The 23,681-nt window shown below is 29.8% G+C and overlaps 1 protein-coding gene across 1 annotated transcript; it reads right to left on the bottom strand.

Annotated features, from left to right (window-relative positions):
• Nucleotides 1-15,019: 15,019 nt before the first annotated feature.
• On the bottom strand, nucleotides 15,020-17,252 carry LOC139892591 (magnesium protoporphyrin IX methyltransferase, chloroplastic). The gene is made up of 2 exons (XM_071875699.1): nucleotides 16,622-17,252; nucleotides 15,020-15,645 (listed from the first exon to the last, which is right to left on the bottom strand). Exons 1-2 carry the CDS (start codon nucleotides 17,168-17,170, stop codon nucleotides 15,253-15,255), a joined length of 942 nt encoding a protein of 313 aa, XP_071731800.1. The 5' UTR covers nucleotides 17,171-17,252; the 3' UTR covers nucleotides 15,020-15,252.
• Between the last annotated feature and the right edge of the window lie 6,429 nt (nucleotides 17,253-23,681).

Below are 23,681 nucleotides of genomic sequence, written 5' to 3'. Positions count from 1 at the left end.
TGGTATTTAATTTTTATCTATTATCTAAAACCCAATGTATTTTAGTTTAATATGATTCAATGATTGGTTAATTTTATATTTATAAAAATTATATATATATATCTATATTGTTTTAAACCTTTTAAAATTCTTGACGTCATACCTAGTTGGTGTGTTTCATTATTTATTATATTTTTAATAAGCCTATAATTTATAAAACTCATTTTCGGATCATCGTTTATTTTAAAATAACATAAGTTCCTTTTTAACTCGTTTACTATCAATTGAATGACAATTGAGCGTTACCGTTGTTTACTAAATAACTTCGAAATCACTAAATATATATTCTATACACTTTATTTATATGTATATATACTTTCTAAATAATATTTATTATATATTATTATTATTTACGTAATTAATTCTAACAATTACAATATATAATATTTCATTTTATTATTTACATATATATATATATATATATATATATATATATATATATATATATATATATATATATATATATATATATATATATATATATATAATTATATACATATCTATTTACAAGTAATCGTATTGTGCGTCGTCGGGAAAAGTCAAAGGTCAAATGGATTCATAAAAATAGTTCAAAATTTTTGAGATTCAACTTTACAGACTTTGCTTATCGTGTCGAAATCAAATAAGAATTAAGTTTAAATTTGGTCAGAAATTTCCGGGTCGTCACAGATAGGCCTATCGGGAGTAACGTCCCCGATACATTTGACTAAGTCTTTGTATTACTTGATAATGAAATTAAACGACAAGGACAGAACAACTTGTCATGGGGCAAACAACGTTTAGTTTAAATATCACGCACTGGCATAACTTTTTGATCCTGCGGGAGATCAACTTGACTGGATCTTGCGAGATCTACTTTACAAACTAAATCTTGTGGTCTAACACTATTACTGAAATCATTATTTATGACAAACCTATGAACTCACTCAACCTCGTGTTGACTTTTTAAGCATGTTTATTCTCAGGTACTTAAATATTGCTTCCGCTGTATATCTACTGCTTTGATGATGATTGCTTGCTATGCTTGGAGTCTTCATTACATATCATATCAATTAAAGACATATTTATCTTCCGCTGCAAAACTCAACAAAACGTCTCATGTAGAGTCGTTCTCGTTTATACAACTCTGATTTGATATAATTAGTCACAAATACCCCCGGCCCTATTTGGGGGTGTGACAAAAGGATAGGAAAGTCATTTTGGTTTAGGCAAAAAGACTTGTTTAGGGGAGTGGTTGAAGCATCTGCAATATGACCATCCTTTGTGTCCTTGTTGAATTTCTTTTTTGAAGTAAAAAGTGATTTTCTGACCTCAACATACATTTCCTTTCGATTCTTGACGGCCAATGAAACTTTTTCCAGTGAATTGTGAACCTCCCTGAAATGTCTATAGAAGAGTGTGTTTCGACTCTGGAGAGATTTATATTATACTATAGAAAAGTGCGTTTCAACTCTGAATTGTTTAGCACTGAATGTTAAACCATTCTATATCATATGTAATTCAGAGGTCAGAAACAAACACGTTGAATGTCGAGTGATTTAACATTCAGTGCTAAATCATGGAACTAAGAACTAAAAAAACAAACAAGGTGCCTCCAAAATTCAGAAAAATATAAGATTTCAATTAATGTCAGGGAAAAAATATAGGCATGCTCATATATGATATAACCCAAGGTAACCTCTAAAAACTTCTTAAGTTATTTGATAACAAAAGTCCCTGTATTCGTGGTACAAACACGTTGAAGACATGCTCAAGAATAATGTACCATCTCACATCAATGCTGAAATGACCCGTCCTAATCCATCTGGACGAAGTCACCAACATCTGGTTCCATTGCGATGATCGACTCCAAATAATGTCTTTAAAATGAGCAAATGCACAGCGGAATGTTTCTTTCATACCTGAGAATAAACATGCTTTCAAGTGTCAACCAAAAGGTTGGTGAGTTCATAAGTTTATCATAAAACAATAAAATTCATCATTTTGATAGACCACAAGATTTAAATGCTGCATGGTACAAATGGGCCTGAATCCTATACCCACCTGTAATATACATGCGATATCTTTTAAATACAGTACACCTTTCTCGTGTATGAAATCATCTTTCATAAATCTTAGTAACCGTACACATATCTTGTGCACAAAATAACATACACATAACTTGTGTATAAAATTATTCTCTCGATACATAAGATTCATATCAATTGGTGGCAATTATCATGTCCACATAATTCAATGGTGGCAATTATCATGTCCACATAATTCAACAGTGGCAATTATCATGTCCACATAATTCAACAATAATCCGCAGAACTTCTGTCTGCATAATAATTCATTCGAGGAATGTTTTGCTTGTGTCTATCTCGTCAAACATTTATAAAAGCATTTCATGTAATCGCAGTTCAAAATATATTTCAAAAGCATTTAATAAAGCAGTTGTAAAAACAGCGCATGTATTCTCAGTCCCAAAAATGTAAAGAGTAAAAGGGAATCAAATGAACTCACGCATATAAATATTGTAAAACAGTTAATAAAGCATTTGCATGTATTCTCAGCCCAAAAATGTAATGAGTAAAAAGGGAGCAAATGAACTCACAATACTGTATTTTGTAGTAAAAATACATATGACGTCATTGAACAAGTGTATGGTTGGCCTCGGATTCACGAACCTATATTAGTTATATATATTAAAACGTATAGTCATAATCAATCAAGTTTATATATTAATACTTTAATTATTTATATGTTATGTTACTAAATAAGTTTATTATAACTATCTTATATATTATAGCTAAATGCTTAATAATTGAATTCTTATTAAAGTGTCTTAATGTATATCATTTATGATGAATATTATACATTAGTGTTTAAAAAATATTATATAATGTATTAAAATTTAATATTTACTTATATGATTAAAGTACATTTATATTACATGTAACTTAATTAATGTTATATAAGTATAGATAATATATTTTATTTTGAAGGAAATAGTATGTAATATTAATATAGCCATAATTTATGTAGTAAATATATTTTTATATAAAATCTTTTGTTTAAAAATAATAATTCTAATAATACTAAGGTAATGATAATAATAATAATAATAATAATGTTAAAAAATAATAATAAGAGTGTTGTTAATAATAATAATAATAATTCTAATAATAGTAAAAATGATAATTTTATTAAAAATGTTATTTTTTTAATAATAATAGTAATAAGGATAATAATAATAATAATAGTAATACTAATAATAATAATAATAATAATAATAATAATAATAATAATAATAATAATAATAATAATAATAATAATAATAATAATAATAATAATAATAATAATAATATGTCTAGGGATATCATGAAGTATTAAAATCATAACAAAAAAAGGTTGGGGCCTGGGATCGAACCCGAGCCCCTTAGATTGTAGGTGAGAATGTTAGCCAACTGTGTTGCTTCGATTTTTCTGTTGTATAATACAATTATACCTTTAAAACCCTTAAATTACATTTATGATAAATATTATAACAATATTATAGATATAGGTGGAGATAATATTAAAAAAAATAAAGTTCTTTATACCTAATAAAAGGGGCACGGAGTGGTTAAAACAAATCGGGGATAGCAGACGCAGGGAGAGAAGAAATCACGATCCAAGGTTTCCTCAATTCAATAATCAAACAATCGATTAAGAGACAATCATCAATGTTTAGCAGTTCGTCGATTGATTTGTCCGATCAGGAGAAAAATCACGGTTCAAGGGTTTGTTCGATTCATTCATCCAACAATCGTCCAGGTATTTGATTCATCAATTAATTATGTAGATAATTGATTCTTTATATAAGTGTCAGTTTTCGTTATTGTTTATTGATCGAGTTAAATGGGTTAAATATAACGGCTGTTAGTAGGTAGAAACAGAAGAGATAGCAGCAACGATGATGTTTGGTTGGAGTTTCAGTTTGTGGTTGTTGGTTATTGATTGATTGAGAAATAAACGTATAGTATAAAGAATTAGCAATAAAAATGGCGAGTGATGATTTGTGACTGCTGGAACAGGGATAGAACACGAGTAGTAGTTGCAGTCTCCTCAATGGGGTTTCGTGGTGGTGGTGTTTGTTTGCTCATGAGAGTTGCAGGTAGTTTTAGTTCCGAACAGAATTACAGAAGCAGTTGTTGCAGTAGTTTTAATGATATTTGATTTGTTTGTAGGTCGATAGAAACAAGAACAAATGGGTGTAACAACTTTTATGATGGAGTTATGGTTTGAGTAAACTGAGAACAGAAAGATGTTGCAGCAACTGCAGCAGTCCTTTGATGGTGGGTCTTCGATAGAACAACAGGAAAACAATCGATGGAGGTTGTTTTGAAGGTGAAGGTAATCGAAAAGCTTTATTGGAAACAAGTTGATTGTTGATGATAGTTGTTCTTGGACAGAGAAAGAGAGAAAGAGAGAGAGTGATAGATAGAGAGTTGTATTGAGGATACACGATAATTTTACAGATCATTTGGCCCCATTGAATTTTTGTTTGATAGTTGAATTGATTCGATATGCTTGAAATCAAAAACAGAAGAAGAATAAAGAATTAAAAAGGTGTACTATCCTACTAACTAAAATTGTTATCTTGTGATTGTTTGGAATAATTTTGTACTAGTTTTTGATAGAAATCAACATAATCTATAGTATGGGAATGATTGAAACCGAATCCTATTTCATTCTGTATTTGTATACGTAAGATGTTTATATAATTATATACCTGTATATGTATGTGCAAGCTGTACGTATCTGTGTATATATAATGTATAAGATAAAATAGATAAATCAAATGGTTTGGTGATGTTTACTTGTACATATGTAAGTAAGTCAAGAAAAGCATAAACAAAAGTGGTGATGATTGATCATGCAGGGGTTTTCATATATATATATATATATATATATATATATATATATATATATATATATATATATATATATATATATATATATATATATATATATATATATATATTCTTGAAAGTGATATATAACTGAAAGTGAATTTAGAAGAAACAATAGTATAGACAACAAAATATCCTCTTTGATTGTTAGCTCATGATTTCGACATAAAGAAAGAATGAGTGGATGGACGCATGTAATTTTAAATATAGAGGTGATTTTGTAAAGAGGAAGAGAGAGATAGATAGAGATATAGATATTTGATGGTTCACAGGTAAATAAAAGAAGAAAAAAATTGAAAGTAATCTCTAATAAAATTTGTTTGTATCATTGATTGGATTCCACTTGTAACTAGATGGGAGACATGAATAAAATCAAATACTGTATGATTGAGATATGAAACTGATTCCCCAAATTCATATGGCTTTATCCTTTTCATATGTAGTTAAAATCAATATTAATAAATATAAATTAATATTAATATTAATAATAATAATAATAATAATAATAATAATAATAATAATAATAATAATAATAATAATAATAAAAACACTAATAATAATAATAATAATAGTACACATGATAATATTAGTAGTAACAATATTAGTAATAAAAATAATAAAAATGCTAATTGTTATTAATCTTGTTAATAATAATAATAATATATATTTTGATAAAGATAATAATAATAACAACTACAAAAATGATAAATGTTAATAATTAATAATAATTGGTATTATTTTTATAATAATAATAATGATGATAACTATAATAACAGTAATAATAATAATAACTAATAATATTTAAATTACAACTAGGTTATAATTTTAATCATTCTTATAATAGTATTTATAACCATATATATATATATATATATATATATATATATATATATATATATATATATATATATATATATATATATATATATATATATATATATATATATATATATATATATATATATTTATTTATATATATAATTATATATACACATCAAGTTACATAAATTTGTTCGTGAATCGTTGGGAATAGTCGAAGGTCAATTGAATATATAAACATTGTTCCAAAATTTTCTAGACTCAATTCTACATACTTTGCTTATCGTATCGAAATCATATAAAGATTAAGTTTAAATTAAGTCGGGAATTTCCGGGTCACTACAGTACCTACCCGTTAAAGAAATTTCGTCCTGAAATTTGATCGAGGTTGTCATGGCTAACTATAAAAATGTTTTCATGACGAATATGAGTTGATAAATAGAGTTTTATCATCATTGAGTAATATAGATAAAACAATTTGATTACGCGAAGAGTATAAGTGAAGCTATCACCAAAGAGTAAAATGAGTAGGTATAGATTCGTCATACCTTTTGACGTAGATAGGACTGATTTCCAGGTTCAAGAGATTTGGAGAAAATCTTCGTGATAAGATTTGATTCTTCGGTAATCAAGGAAATTAGGATCCGTTTTAAATGCGATCATCTGTTTTGATTGCTCTGCCGGATATTTTACTATAAATCCACCCCCGTCGTTTCCTTACAACTCACACCTTCTATTCTTTCCCCTTTAATTCGTACTTTGAATCATTTGTCAATATGCTCCATCCAGTTCTGGTTCTCGATATACTCCTAACCTTCATATCTGTCATTCTTCTTTTCCATCTACCACCGGAAGAATCTATTCACTTCTACTATACTCTGGGGTTTATAGTGTTCTTAGTTCTCCGTGTCTTTATATTGCTATATGCATTGATATACACGGTTTGTAATTTATGTGTTGTTATCGAGCTTTATATTTTCCTTTATTTTTCGGAGCTCCATGCTCTTGTTTTCTCTTCCCGACTCCAAGTCAAGCGAAAAATGGTCCAGAATTCGTAGATATAGAGTTTCGAATGATCCTAATGTTCTAAATAAGAAAGAATGTAATAGCACGATTTGACTTGTCAAATTACCAGAATCACTGAAAATAGAACTATCAAGCATATATTTTCTTGATATGTTCAGAAGTTAAGCAGAATGAAAGAGTTATGTAACATGGCACGTGAAGATGGTACTGTGAATCATCACATTCCATTAGAAACTCAACATGACTTACTGTAATATAATCACGTTGATCAAGTGTCATTATATTATACTAACTCATGCTTCAGTTCCCAACACTACTTCAGAATTCATTCATAGTTTATACTTAGATTTTACATAAATTTCCAGTATAATGTATTACAGATAGCACGAAGAGGTATATAATTTCGGACGAGAATATTTATGAAAATATCCTCAGAAATATCGAAGATATTTATGATGATATTTTGGAATTTCTAAGTTCGAAGGTTGATGAAGAAAATTTTTTCGCAAGATTTTAACATGAACTCGGAGCAAGATATTCTCTAAGGATTTCATCGGATTAAGAATTACCTGGATCCTTTGAATATAGGGTTTGGTCCTTGTATTTGTCCTTGGTCTCCTTCATGGTTAGCTCAATCTGTTTTTCAGTACCAAATTTTCTATCGAGCGTTCCTAACACTCCTTTCTTTATCATCAAACTTTTTGCCGTTTAGACCATCTACCATTTTTCTGTTTCCTCTGCATTTAATGCTACCATATCTGAATCATTGGTTATCGATCCGAGGTGGTTTCAAGAGAATTGTGTTTTTAGATGATTAAACGCTGACGGTAATATGGTGGAATATAAAACGTTCTCCGGTAATAATAAAAGAGCACGCATATATATCAAGGTTATAATAAGGTTAATTCGAATGAAAGTCGAAGTTGATTTGCTGGAGCTGTGACAAAATTGGCTAATTTGGAAAGGGATTGCAAAGTTACTTTCGGTAATAATAACGCCAAAGGAGCTAGCACAGATACGTGTTAAACGTTTGCTCAGGTTCCAAGTGTTTTCAATTGTATGTATCAATCTTTTCTTTCGCAGATGAAGTGCGGTTGGTTCATCCTCTCGATTGAGGTGTTTTCAAGAATCATGAAAGGTTTGAACACGGATTGTAATCGTCCAAATACAAATGAGGTTTAAGATGAAATCAAGTGGCAAACTTGAAGAATTGTTTAGCTTCATATGTTATAATCAATATTTTAATTCATTTTAATTGTCCAATGTTATTAGTCCACAGTTAACAGTCCGATAATTCATATATAGTTTAATATATAATATTCGAATTAATTAATACGTATCGTGACCCGTGTACATGTCTCAGACTCGATCACAACTCAAAGTATATATATTATTTAAGAATCAACCTCAACCCTGTATAGAGAACTCGATCATTACAGCATATAGAGTGTCTATGGTTATTCCAAATAATATATATATATATATATATATATATATATATATATATATATGATATGTCAAAACCTTGTATACGTGTCCTGATTTTTAAAGTGCGTAAAAATAAATAACAGAAATTAAATGACGATAAATAAAGTACGTAAAGTAAATACATAAATTAAATGACGATAAATAAAATTGTGATAATTAAATTGCGATAATTTAATTGCGATAAATAAAGTGTAATCAGTTAGCTGGGAACAATTAGCTAGGAACAGTTAGCGTAGATTCTTAACAAAATTTTCTCATAGTTAATTTGTTCGTTTCTAACAAATTTTATTTTGTCAAATGTTTCCTTCATTATGCCACTTGATTTTTGATAAATCAAAATCCAAATATGAAATTGGATGAATATGGTTATTCTGTGGTGAACGGATTTGTATATCGTTGGATGTAAATAGGATGGTAAACGACTGTTGAATCAGCTTCAGTGTAACTTATTAATGTGAAATCTGAATATTCATCGGGTATTACCTACCCGTTAAAATATTTTTACCATTAACAGTTTGTACAAAAGAAATTTTAATTACAATCTTTATGAAAATATACTTACATATATATTTTCTTCAGATTTAATCATGGATTTAATGAATTAATATGATATTAATCTCATTTGCTTTTCGGTTTGAGCTAGAATAGCTAATCTCTAAGACTTTAGAGATTACATAATCGCCATGTTCCGTGAAGATAAATGATATAGAACGATTCGTAGAATGAAAATTAATCGATGTAGAACAAGGTGTAAAATGAAGATTATGCTCGAGGTACAGAATGAGATGTTGAGGCATGGATTGTTGATGGTACTGGTGCTGTTACTGATGGTACTGTTGGTGCCGGTGATGTTGCTGAAGCTGGTAAATTTTGCACCATATTCTCCAAATTGATTACTCGAGCGCGAAGTTCGTTGACTTCTTCTATTATTCCGGGATGATTGTCGGTCGGAACGAGCGAATGAATAAGATCTAAAATCCGAGATAGTATATAATCGTAACGAGATACTCTGGAAATGAGAGAGCAAATGGTATTACGAACAAGTTCGCCGGTAAGTGCTTCAGGTTCTTCGCCAAAAGGGTAATGTGGTGGATAAAAAGGATCGCCTTCTTCTTGTCTCCAATGATTATGGAGACTACAAACCCATCAGATGAATTGGGGATGGCTGATTGATGGAATCATTCTGATGACACCGCTTTCGGAGCTTAGGTGAATATCCATGTCGGAATAGCTGTCGGAATCCGAGGAATTTGAACTAGTTGCGAGTTCCATCTCGTACGATAGAGTAAAGGATTTTTCGATATGAAATGATTATAGGATGTAGATTAGTACCCTGCAATACATGATTTACATATGCATATATAATACTAAAATCCCATAAGTTACGGAGGAATCTACGGAAGCTGTCAGGAAAAGTCTATAGTAACAGATACGCTAAGATATGAATTTATCTATACACTATCTATGCAATAGAGGCAGTAAGATGTGTCTAGACTAAGAATGATAAGCAGGTAATTTTCGACATGAAATGATAAGCAAAACTTTTGACATGCAGACACGGTCGAAGTCCAGACCCACTAATGCATCTAAACAACTATCAGTTAGACACACTAATGCAAGACCTGGTTCGCTAAGACCACCGCTCTGATACCAACTGAAATGACCCGTCCTAATCCATCTGGACGAAGTCACCAACATCTGGTTCCATTGCGATGATCGACTCCAAATAATGTCTTTAAAATGAGCAAATGCACAGCGGAATGTTTCTTTCATACCTGAGAATAAACATGCTTTCAAGTGTCAACCAAAAGGTTGGTGAGTTCATAAGTTTATCATAAAACAATAAAATTCATCATTTTGATAGACCATAAGATTTAAATGCTGCATGGTACAAATGGGCCCGAATCCTATACCCACCTGTAATGTACATGCGATATCTTTTAAATACAGTACACCTTTCTCGTGTACGAAATCATCTTTCATAAATCTTAGTAACTGTACACATATCTTGTGCACAAAATAACATACACATAACTTGTGTATAAAATCATTCTCTCGATACATAACATTCATATCAATTGGTGGCAATTATCATGTCCACATAATTCAATGGTGGCAATTATCATGTCCACATAATTCAACAGTGGCAATTATCATGTCCACATAATTCAACAATAATCCGCAGAACTTCTGTCTGCATAATAATTCATTCGAGGAATGTTTTGCTTGTGTCTATCTCGTCAAACATTTATAAAAGCATTTCATGTAATCGCAGTTCAAAATATATTTCAAAAGCATTTAATAAAGCAGTTGTAAAAACAGCGCATGTATTCTCAGTCCCAAAAATGTAAAGAGTAAAAGGGAATCAAATGAACTCACGCATATAAATATTGTAAAACAGTTAATAAAGCATTTGCATGTATTCTCAGCCCAAAAATATAATGAGTAAAAAGGGAGCAAATGAACTCACAATACTGTATTTTGTAGTAAAAATACATATGACGTCATTGAACAAGTGTATGGTTGGCCTCGGATTCACGAACCTATATTAGTTATATATATTAAAACGTATAGTCATAATCAATCAAGTTTATATATTAATACTTTAATTATTTATATGTTATGTTACTAAATAAGTTTATTATAACTATCTTATATATTATAGCTAAATGCTTAATAATTGAATTCTTATTAAAGTGTCTTAATGTATATCATTTATGATGAATATTATACATTAGTGTTTAAAAAATATTATATAATGTATTAAAATTTAATATTTACTTATATGATTAAAGTACATTTATATTACATGTAACTTAATTAATGTTATATAAGTATAGATAATATATTTTATTTTGAAGGAAATAGTATGTAATATTAATATAGCCATAATTTATGTAGTAAATATATTTTTATATAAAATATTTTGTTTAAAAATAATAATTCTAATAATACTAAGGTAATGATAATAATAATAATAATAATGTTAAAAATAATAATAAGAGTATTGTTAATAATAATAATAATTCTAATAATAGTAAAAATGATAATTTTATTAAAAATGTTATTTTTTAATAATAATAGTAATAAGGATAATAATAATAATAATAATAGTAGTAGTAATAATAATAATAATAATAATAATAATAATAATAATAATAATAATAATAATAATAATAATAATAATAATAATAGTAATAGTAATAGTAATAGTAATAGTAATAGTAATAGTAATAATAATAATAATAATAATAATAATAATAATAATAATAATAATAATAATAATAATAATAATAATAATAATAATAATAATAATAATAATAATAATAATAATAATAATAATAATAATAATAATATGTCTAGGGATATCATGAAGTATTAAAATCATAACAAAAAAACGTTGGGGCCTGGGATCGAACCCGAGCCCCTTAGATTGTAGGTGAGAATGTTAGCCAACTGTGTTGCTTCGATTTTTCTGTTGTATAATACAATTATACCTTTAAAACCCTTAAATTACATTTATGATAAATATTATAACAATATTATAGATATAGGTGGAGATAATAAAAAAAAAAATAAAGTTCTTTATACCTAATAAAAGGGGCACGGAGTGGTTAAAACAAATCGGGGATAGCACACGCAGGGAGAGAAGAAATCACGATCCAAGGTTTCCTCAATTCAATAATCAAACAATCGACTAAGAGACAATCATCAATGTTTAGCAGTTCGTCGATTGATTTGTCCGATCAGGAGAAAAATCACGGTTCAAGGGTTTGTTCGATTCATTCATCCAACAATCGTACAGGTATTTGATTCATCAATTAATTATGTAGATAATTGATTCTTTATATAAGTGTCAGTTTTCGTTATTGTTTATTGATCGAGTTAAATGGGTCAAATATAACGGCTGTTAGTAGGTAGAAACAGAAGAGGATAGCAGCAACGATGATGTTTGGTTGGAGTTTCAGTTTGTGGTTGTTGGTTATTGATTGATTGAGAAATAAACGTATAGTATAAAGAATTAGCAATAAAAATGGCGAGTGATGATTTGTGACTGCTGGAACAGGGATAGAACAAGAGTAGTAGTTGCAGTCTCCTCAATGGGGTTTCGTGGTGGTGGTGTTTGTTTGTTCATGAGAGTTGCAGGTAGTTTTAGTTCCGAACAGAATTACAGAAGCAGTTGTTGCAGTAGTTTTAATGATATTTGATTTGTTTGCAGGTCGATAGAAACAAGAACAAATGGGTGTAACAACTTTTATGATGGAGTTATGGTTTGAGTAAACTGAGAACAGAAAGATGTTGCAGCAACTGCAGCAGTCCTTTGATGGTGGGTCTTCGATAGAACAACGGGAAAACAATCGATGGAGGTTGTTTTGAAGGTGAAGGTAATCGAAAAGCTTTATTGGAAACAAGTTGATTGTTGATGATAGTTGTTCTTGGACAGAGAAAGAGAGAAAGAGAGAGAGTGATAGATAGAGAGTTGTATTGAGGATACACGATAATTTTACAGATCATTTGGCCCCATTGAATTTTTGTTTGATAGTTGAATTGATTCGATATGCTTGAAATCAAAAACAGAAGAAGAATAAAGAATTAAAAAGGTGTACTATCTTACTAACTAAAATTGTTATCTTGTGATTGTTTGGAATAATTTTGTACTAGTTTTAGATAGAAATCAACATAATCTATAGTATGGGAATGATTGAAACCGAATCCTATTTCATTCTGTATTTGTATACGTAAGATGTTTATATAATTATATACCTGTATATGTATGTGCAAGCTGTACGTATCTGTGTATATATAATGTATAAGATAAAATAGATAAATCAAATGGTTTGGTGATGTTTACTTGTACATATGTAAGTAAGTCAAGAAAAGCATAAACAAAAGTGGTGATGATTGATCATGCAGGGGTTTTCATATATATATATATATATATATATATATATATATATATATATATATATATATATATATATATATATATATATATATATATATATATATTCTTGAAAGTGATATACAACTGAAAGTGAATTTAGAAGAAACAATAGTATAGACAACAAAATATCCTCTTTGATTGTTAGCTCATGATTTCGACATAAAGAAAGAATGAGTGGATGGACGCATGTAATTTTAAATATAGAGGTGATTTTGTAAAGAGGAAGTGAGAGATAGATAGAGATATAGATATTTGATGGTTCACAGGTAAACAAAAGAAAATAAAAAAAAATTGAAAGTAATCTCTAATAAAATTTGTTTGTATCATTGATTGGATTCCACTTGTAACTAGATGGGAGACATGAATAAAATCAAATACTGTATGATTGAGATATGAAACTGATTCCCCAAATTCATATGGCTTTATCCTTTTCATATGTAGTTAAAATCAATATTAATAAATATAAATTAATAATAATAATAATAAAAACACTAATAATAATAATAATAATAATAATAATAATAATAATAATAATAATAATAATAATAATAATAATAATAATAATACACATGATAATATTAGTAGTAACAATATTAGTAATAAAAATAATAAAAATGCTAATTGTTATTAATCTTGTTAATAATAATAATATATATTTTGATAAAGATAATAATAATAACAACTACAAAAATGATAAATGTTAATAATTAATAATAATTGGTATTATTTTTATAATAATAATGATGATGATAACTATAATAACAGTAATAATAATAATAATAATAACTAATAATATTTAAATTACAACTAGGTTATAATTTTAATCATTCTTATAATAGTATTTATAACCATATATATATATATATATATATATATATATATATATATATATATATATATATATATATATATATATATATATGCACATCAAGTTACATAAATTTGTTCGTGAATCGTTGGGAATAGTCGAAGGTCAATTGAATATATGAACATTGTTCCAAAATTTTCTAGACTCAATTCTACATACTTTGCTTATCGTATCGAGATCATATAAAGATTAAGTTTAAATTTAGTCGGAAATTTCCGGGTCACTACAAATGCAACTAAACTTTATCTGTGATTGTGTGTGAAAGATAAATTTACTTGTGATACTTGTATTCATTAAACATGAAACGGCTCCAATTCGTCATTTATTTTTTCCCTGGGCGAAAAAAGAAATTAATACAAACAAGAAAGTCCTAAAACTTTCAACAAGGAGCCCGGGGAAACGGGACAAGAGCTTAACGAACTAAACAAAAACAAAGCTCAATCAGGAGCCACCACTAAGACTAAACCAAAACGAAAAAGACAAAACCATCGAGCATACTAATGGAACATCTTTTATATTGACATATATGAATCATTAATATATATACTAAGCAACTACAAGGTGGTGTTTGTTTTTCAGTTTACAGACCTTATTATGTCTTATGTCTGCGTGTGTGCAAACGTTTTAGCTGCAGACTGTTTGTTTTTCTGAAAATATAAGATAAAATAATGTCTTATCTGTCAGCAATCTCGCAGACTTAGAAATATACTCCTAAGTGATGCAGATAGAATTAGTTATTTTGCGGACATAAAAATAACAAACAATCTTCACTATTCACTATTCTGCATACAGACTTTTATGTCACATCTTCTCTACAGACATGGTCCAAAAGTGACACAAGGGTAAATAGCTTAAGAATACACAATTACACAATTTAGACATAGTTTCTGGTAACTAGAAAAACACCAGAGGTAAATTTTTATACGAAAAAAACCCGACACAACTCATGCTCTTTTCACAGCAAATTCTAGGGTTCTTGCATATGGATATACTTTGATCAACTAAACTAATGTACATTGTGTTACATATTACATAGACAAAATGAGAGCAGATGACAAAACGTGTAGCTATCAGAAACAGTTTTGAAATTCAGATTTCAAAATTAAATTCAAATCTGACCTCTTCTAAGATTAAGCACGGACAGCTTCAACGATTCTTGAAAAGTAAAATTGTGTGGTAGTGAGACCCCTCTTTCTTATTTTCCAGCCAACCTTTTGTAGTGCCCGCTCTATATCAGCCTCTGAGTGAAGATACGCTCTCGTTGCCTTTGAAGGTCCCGGGAAAAGCTCTCCGATTCTCTTGAGTAGATCATAATAGAATGTTTTGGGTGCAAAACTGAGTATCAATCGGTTTTCGGCAAGAGATGCTAAGTGTGCAATCATACCATCAGCCTTACTTTGTGGGTAGTGTATTAGCACATCTAAACACACTACAGTATCATACTTCCCATTTAAGCTTTCTAAATCACTCACTTCAAATTTTGGCATCTGTACATCATCTTTTCCCTGTAATCCTTCTTTTGCCTGCAGGATATTCAGTATGTGATCACTCAAAACAATCATAAACGTTCCAATCCCACAAGAGGCAAGGTTTTGGATTTAAACCGTATATATAAAACAAGAAATGTCATTACACATGTTACTATTCTCTCAGTAGTGTGATATCAATTTCTATTTATGTTTGTTTCTGTTTGGAAATCATGCAAAGGGGCAAAAAATAATTCTGTATTTGTTACAGTTATGCTGATGGTGACTAAAATTAATGATATATAGTATCATCAGTGACATATTACTATGTTTACTACACATATCAAGTATATAGAAAACAAACATCAGCGACATTTTTCTAGTTTTAGATTTTTTAAGGTGTTTCAGTATCAAGTTTCAATTACACAGTTAATAGGGAACATTTATCATCAGCTACATGTGCTTAATTTTGTGAAATCGGACATACTAATATGAAAAAACAAAAATGATGTTCACATAGAAATATAGAATCATAGAGCTGAGTATCATCAGTGATTCAGTTGCACCTTTCAATATTTACAAAATCTAAAACGTTTAGAACTATATACAAGTGAAAAAGTTACTATAGATTGAATATCATCACCAACAGTTTTCAGCTTTTACAAAATTTAAGACGATATAGTATCACTTATTAACTATAAATTTAATATAGAACGACAAGACGAGTTACATCAATAAATTTTCCAAACTTTTACGAGAGATAATATGATATACTATCAAGTATCAAGTATCAAATACAGTATGAAATATGAAATTAAATGAGAACAAGCACAATCACTGACATTGTTCTAATTGCATCACTATCAATTACGAGTATAAAGTTAGCATCACTAACGATTCTCTAAATGTACCAGTATTAAAAAAAATTCAGTATCATACATCAGATATTAATTAATTAATTTCAAATAAAACACAAACTTTAAGTAAAAGTAACATAATAACTAACAATTAAGTACTAAAGTTAGTGACTTACATTCTTCTGAGCTTCAGAAACCATCGAAGACGAAATATCGCTAGCCGAAACAACCGCACCTTCTTTGGCCAACGGAATCGATAACAAACCAGTACCACATCCGGCATCACACACACTAACACCTTTCAACGAACCTTCATCCGTCAACATTTTCATCACACTCTCAACAGTCTTCGCGTGTCCAATTCGTATATCCAATTGCACTTTATTAACGTCATCTGTATCTCCATATATCTTCTTCCACCGTTGAAATCCGTCGTTAGTAAAATAATCTCTCACGACCTCCTTATCACCACCGCCAACTTCCTCCGCCTGTAACTGCCGCCGTTTCTCTGGATCTGAAAGTGAAATTGCGGCGGCGATTGCCGCGACGGAGCTGCCGCCGATGACCGCGAGCGTTGTGCTGTCGATTGTTTCGGTGCCTAATGCGGATAAGGTTAGGGATCTTCGAGTGTTTAAATTGTATAGTTTTGAGTTAGGGTTAGGGTTTGAGTGATGGTTGGTTGTGAAACGGATGTTGTGAGAAAAGAGGGCGGGTGAATAGGCCATGATTCGGGGCTCCGACTTGATGGCGGGAGAATTGAGTCGATGTGAAGACCGAAGAGTGTTCGAGTCTTTGGGTAGGTTGATAACGTAATCCACAACAATGGATGTGATTGGTCACTAGGTAACGGGTATCACTATCTAGGTGGATAACCCGATAATATATATTATACATTTATTTATACCATTCCTAACCCAGGGATGATATCACGTTCAGTTAATTCAAAAAGTACAATTTGACCGTAATTTGTTAATGTTAGTTTCTGCTATTTTTTAACTGTTGTTTTAATTTTTGTGTTAAATTTTGGGTATGGTGATGTGATAAAATTTAATTGAAAATAAGGTAGGGAAAAATAAATTAATAATAACAAATATATATTTATTAAAAAGAAAAAATCATTGATTAGTCAATAGTCAAAACAGAAACTGAAGATTTTTTATTTTTGCATTACCGGTCCCGACAGAAACTGACGCCCCGTTAGAAAATGTCAGTTTCCGTTAGATTTGCTAAGTAGACTGACGGACCAAACTGACTGGCAATTAAAAAATGGTCTTATCATACTCCCACCGTAAGCCCTATTTTAACAACTTAACTTTTACGGAGTAAATATTTTTATTTTTATTACAAAAATATTTATTACAAAAATATTTAGTAAAAATTATATGAATATGAATGTATATAATTTTAAAGATTGTATAAGTACAACTTTAATTAAGCATCATTGCTAAAGTTAAATTTCACCGGTTAAGGCAATTCCGACTTGAATGCAATGAGGTTGGAGTGTTATGATTTTTATATGATCCTGACGGTGAGTTGCGACTTTTAATAGATTGATCACCAATCACCATGTCTGATCTCGAAACATCCTTAGATGCTCACATGATCCATATTTAAACACATTAATTTCATTTACGATCCATACAAGTTTACCTCAAGGATACACTGCTCTACTTACACGCGGATCTGATTTTATCATTCCTTCGGCATCGTGAGTATAAAACACAACATAATTATTATTGTGTGTTGCGTTTTTAATATGCACAATTTTAAATCTTTTATGCATAACTTATGTATATGTGCTTAAGTTTGAGATATTTATCATGAGACCAAAAGAGTAATATTAAAGAAATGAGTAAAATAAAATTTGAAGAACTATTATTTAAAGAGACTTTTGTGGCTCGTTCGCTACAACCGCATGTAGGGAAAGTTTCTTACCATTTTTTTTTTTTCTAAAACGAATACCCCCTACTAATCTTGGAGTCAATTTCATTGTCACTACTTACTAGGAAGTGCCAACATAATATATGTGCAGAATCGAACATAAATAATTATATAATTATATCAATACAACACAACTATTTAGTGTTCACTTTATTAATCCGTATATCAGGGGAATTTTTGTCATTTTATTGGTATCATTTGTCTCTTTTACAAATATAAAAATACATATTACCTATATACATATCAAGTGAAATATCTAAAAATGGTCCGTGCTCCATTTCATCGTCTTCATCCAAATGATATACTCATACTTTTAAAATATAATTATATCAATACAACACAACTATTTACTGTCCATTTTATTATCAAGAGTATTTTCCTCATATTATTAGTATCATTTGTCCCTTTCACAAATATAAAAAGACATATTAATTGAAATATCTTAAAATGGTCTCTGCTCCGTTCATCGTCTTTATCCAAGTGATATACTCTTACTTTTAAAAGATAAAAAAGATAACAATATGAAAATTACATCTTCGTAATAAAAGATAAGAATGAGAAACTTTACATCTTCAAGCTACTTGTGTGCTAAAAGACTAAAAAAAAGTCAATACTAAAGCAACGTTAATTAAATTTTAATATTTTATGAAAGATAGCTTTATATTAAGAGGTTTACAGCTTTTGACTCTATCTAAATACATCATTTATCTTTGTACATCACATATATTTGTAAGCAACTTAATTAAAAAATATAAACGATTTAGAAATATTTGATTTATTCTTATATTATTTTAATTTTTTAAAATATAAAATTATTTGATGTATTTTTAATCTTTTAATTTGACCAAGAATCGACCAATTTAGGAGTATTAAAATTATTTAAATACAAAGGAGAGGAATTATAAAAATACTCCGTAACATGCATATTTCAGTGAGAGAAATGATATGACTAAAAAAAAAATAACTTATAAAATACATAGGATAGTGTGAGCAGAGATAATAAGATGTAACTTGAGCAATATCTTTTTGAAAATAAAAATATGATTGGTCAATGGTTAATGCCAACTTATTACTCGTGACTATTATTGTTAATATACTGACAATAACGGCTTAACATAACCATAACAATTATTATTATCATTATTATTATTATTATTATTATTATGATTATTATTATGATTATTATTATTATTATTATTATATTATTATTATTATTATTATTATTATTATTATTATTATTATTATTATTATTATTATTATTATTATCCGTTATCTGTTATAATTAATTGGAGATATTGTAAATACTAAAAAGACTTAATTCTACCATTGGTCCTTAAAGTTTTATATATTTTTCATTCTGGACCCTAAAGTATTTTTTTTTCATCCTAACCCTTAAAGTTATAATTTCGTTTCATTTTAGTCCCAAGGGCTAACCTCTGTTAACTCCCATCCATTTTCACTAAATCATATGAGGGTACTTTGGTCAATGAAGTTTAATAATATAATAACAATAAACCTAAAGATGCTGCCTGAATGAAATCATAAACCCACGTAGCTAGAGTTCCAGACTTGTCATCTGAAAAAGAATTACGTGTGCGTCGACATATTTATTATTTTTGGGTTAACAATTAAAGATGTTATGGGCTAAAATATTTGCCGTACTAGTTTTGGCTTCACGGTTTTTTGGTTGTTTGTAGTGCGCCGTTTAAGATAATCAAATCGTTTTTGTGGAGGATCATGATTGTGATGATGATGACCATGTAGTGAACAGTGTTGGTATGGACAAATTTTTGCTACAGCCCTAGAGGGAGTACTTCTTCGGGTTCAAACGGGTCGGTTTGATGTTTAAGGTCTGTTGGGAATTTTGAATCTTTGAGAATAGATGAAAAAGTGGCTCGTTCCAAATTCACCACTTGGTATGCATAGCTTCGAAACGATGTAAATATGGCAAATTGCCGTCTTCTTGATGATATGAAGCTCCCAAACTTTGCAAATCTTTTAGAAACTGATTTTTTCAGTGTTTTAGTTTGATGATTTTCTCCATTAACATTACTGCTATTTTGATCAAGTGAGGATGTTGCACTTGATACGGAGCTTTGCATTGATAAAGAAACCGAATTGGATTCTGAATCACTATCACCCTATCAAATACATAACAAAATCGAATAAAACGTTTGTTAGGGATATAAATAATGGAAACATGACAAATGCAAATGAGAAAAGATTTATTTTCTGTATGTTATAATTCAGTAGGCTTATAACTACCTTTAGTGGTTTGATTCTTGATGTTATAATTCAGTAGGCATATAACTACATTTAGTGGTTTGATTCTTGATTAAGAATACTAATAATGAAGTGTAAGAACAAAGAGAATAATGGAGAGAAAGAAAAAAAACACTTTGTAAGTGTGAGAAATGGTGCAAGTTTAATGCTTGCATTAATGGCTATTTATAGCAAAAATATCACAAGTTTAGGTAATACAATAATATTACTTTTGTGCATCAATAATTGACTATCCATTTATATAATATATATTCTATATTATAACACTCCCCCTTGGATAGCAATTTTGTTTGTTGAAGATCAACTGTAAGTTACTGCCTCGTTAAAAACCTTGCTATAGAAAACCCAGTGGGAAAAAACTTTAGCTAAGGGAAAAAGAGTTCAGCATGGAGTTGACTCCCCTCAAGTAGACATCGCTTCAGCCGTTACATCTTTTGAACATGTCTCATGCCAATGTTATGAACGTGTGTTCTGAAAATAGCAGTTGGAAGTGCTTTCGTGAAAAGATCAGCAGAGTTTTTGCTGGATTGAACATATCTCATTTCAATCTGGTTGTTCTTAATGAGATTTTGAGTGTATGAGAAGAATCTAGGAGGTATGTCTTTTGTTCGGTCACTTTTGATATACCCTTCTTTCATCTGTGCTATGCAAGCTGCATTATCTTCATAGATAGTTGGTGGACTTTTATCGCGTTCTAGTCCACAAGAATCAGTAATGAGTTGTGTCATTGATCTCAACCAAAAACATTCCCGAGTAGCTTCATGTAATGCAATCACTTCGGCATGATTTGATGATGTAGCAACAAGTGTTTGTTTTTGAGAACGCCATGATATTGCAGTACCTCCATTTAGGAATACATATCCAGTTTGAGATTTAGCTTTATGTGGATCAAATAAATAACCTGCATCTGCATAACCAACCAAATCTTGTTTTGATTCGTTAGAATAAAATAATCCTAAATCAGTAGTTCCTCGAAGGTATCGAAATATGTGTTTAATCCCATTCCAGTGTCTTTTGGTAGGAGCAGAGCTGAACCTTGCCAACAAATTAACTGCAAAAGAAATGTCAGGTCTTTTACAATTTGTAAGATACATAAGAGCTCCAATTGCACTAAGATATGGTACTTCTGGTCCAAGAATATCTTCATGATCTTCACATGGACGAAATGGATCAGCTTCAACATTGAGTGATCTAACAACCATAAGAGTACTTAATGGTTTTGCCTTGTCCATATTGAAACGTTTCAAAATCTTTTCAGTATATGTTGTTTGATGTACAAGTAAACCATTAGGCATATGATCAATTTGTAAACCAAGGCAAAACTTGGTTTTTCCGAGATCTTTCATTTCAAATTCTTTCTTTAGAAGTTGAATGGCTTCATGGATCTCTTTATTTGTACCTATGATGTTAAGATCATCAACATAAACAGCTACGATCACATATCCGGATGTTGTTTTCTTAATGAAAACACAAGGGCAAGTAAGGTTATTTGTATACCCTTTGCTTATCAAGTAATCACTTAATCGGTTATACCACATACGTCCCGATTGTTTTAACCCATATAAAGATCTTTGTAATTTAATCGAATACATTTCTTTGGGTTTTGCATTTGATGCTTCTGGTACCTTAAATCCTTCAGGTATCTTCATATATATATCACTATCAAGTGATTCATATAGATAAGCAGTCACAACATCCTTGAGATGCATTTCTAAATTTTTAGAAACTGCCAGGCTGATTAAGTATCTAAAAGTAATTGCATCCATAACAGGGGAATAAGTTTCTTCATAATCAATTCCTGGTCTTTGAGAAAAACCTTGAGCTACAAGTCTAGCTTTATACCTTGTAACTTCATTTTTCTCATTTCTTTTTCGGACAAAAATACATCTGTATCCTACAGGTTTCACATCTTTAGGAGTGAGAATGATGGATCCGAAAACTTTTCTTTTATTGAGTGATTCTAATTCAGCTAGTATTGCTTCTTTCCATTGAGCCCAATCATGTCTATTTTGACATTCAACCATAGATGTTGGTTCTGGATCATCATCATTATTCATGATGTCATATGCAACATTAAATGAAAATTTCTCATCGAGATTTTTCATTTCATTTCGGTTCCATAATATTTTTGAATATGCATAATTGATTGCAATTTCTGTATTGACATCATCAATCTCCTCTGCAGTAGGAGTACTGATTTGTGGTTCTTCTTGAACACTTTCTTTTACTTCATTATCAGCTGATTTTCTTTTTCGAGGATTTTTATCCTTTGAACCAATTGGTCTTACACGTTTCTGACGTGGCAAAGATTCATGAGTGACGTTATTGCCAGCTTTTGGAATTTCAATTCGATCTGGAGTATTTACTGCTGGTATATATGATTTTGTCACCATTTTTGTATCTGTAAATGCATCAGGCAATTGATTTGCAAATTCTTGTATATGCATTATCTTTTGAACTTCTGTCTCGCATTCTTTTGTGCGAGGATCAAGATACTTTAATTGAGGTTCACACCATGAAACATCATTTTCTTTATTTTTCATTTCTCCCCCTAATCTAGGGAACAATGTGTCATAACCCGTCCTTAACCATAAGAACGCGTTAGATAACGTATGATTTCATTGCGAGGTATTGACCTCTATATGAGACATTTTTGAAAGAAAACTGCATATATTATACATTACAAACCATAACCATTATTTTTGTTACAAGCTTAAGACAATAAAAAGAAGATTAACGTTTAGCGATAATCTTCGACTTACAAACTTTACAAATGATGACAACAACACGGTTTCTAGCATATTTTACAATACAACATCTCGGATATGCAGTTTTATTTTTGACACAAACATGCGTACGCAAGATCCTGGTTAGATCCAACATGATGCAGCGGAAGCTTTAGAAATCACCTGAGAATAGACATGTTTTAAAAGGTCAACATAAAGTTGGTGAGATATAGGTTTAATGCCGGCAGCAATATATATATAGACCACAAGATTTCGTATATAAACA

This window comes from Rutidosis leptorrhynchoides, chromosome 2, assembly GCF_046630445.1.
Source record: "Rutidosis leptorrhynchoides isolate AG116_Rl617_1_P2 chromosome 2, CSIRO_AGI_Rlap_v1, whole genome shotgun sequence".
NCBI classification, from domain to species: Eukaryota; Viridiplantae; Streptophyta; class Magnoliopsida; order Asterales; family Asteraceae; genus Rutidosis; species Rutidosis leptorrhynchoides.
The sequence above is the reverse complement of the archived record's forward strand: the minus strand, read 5'-3'. Positions and strand labels throughout refer to the sequence as shown.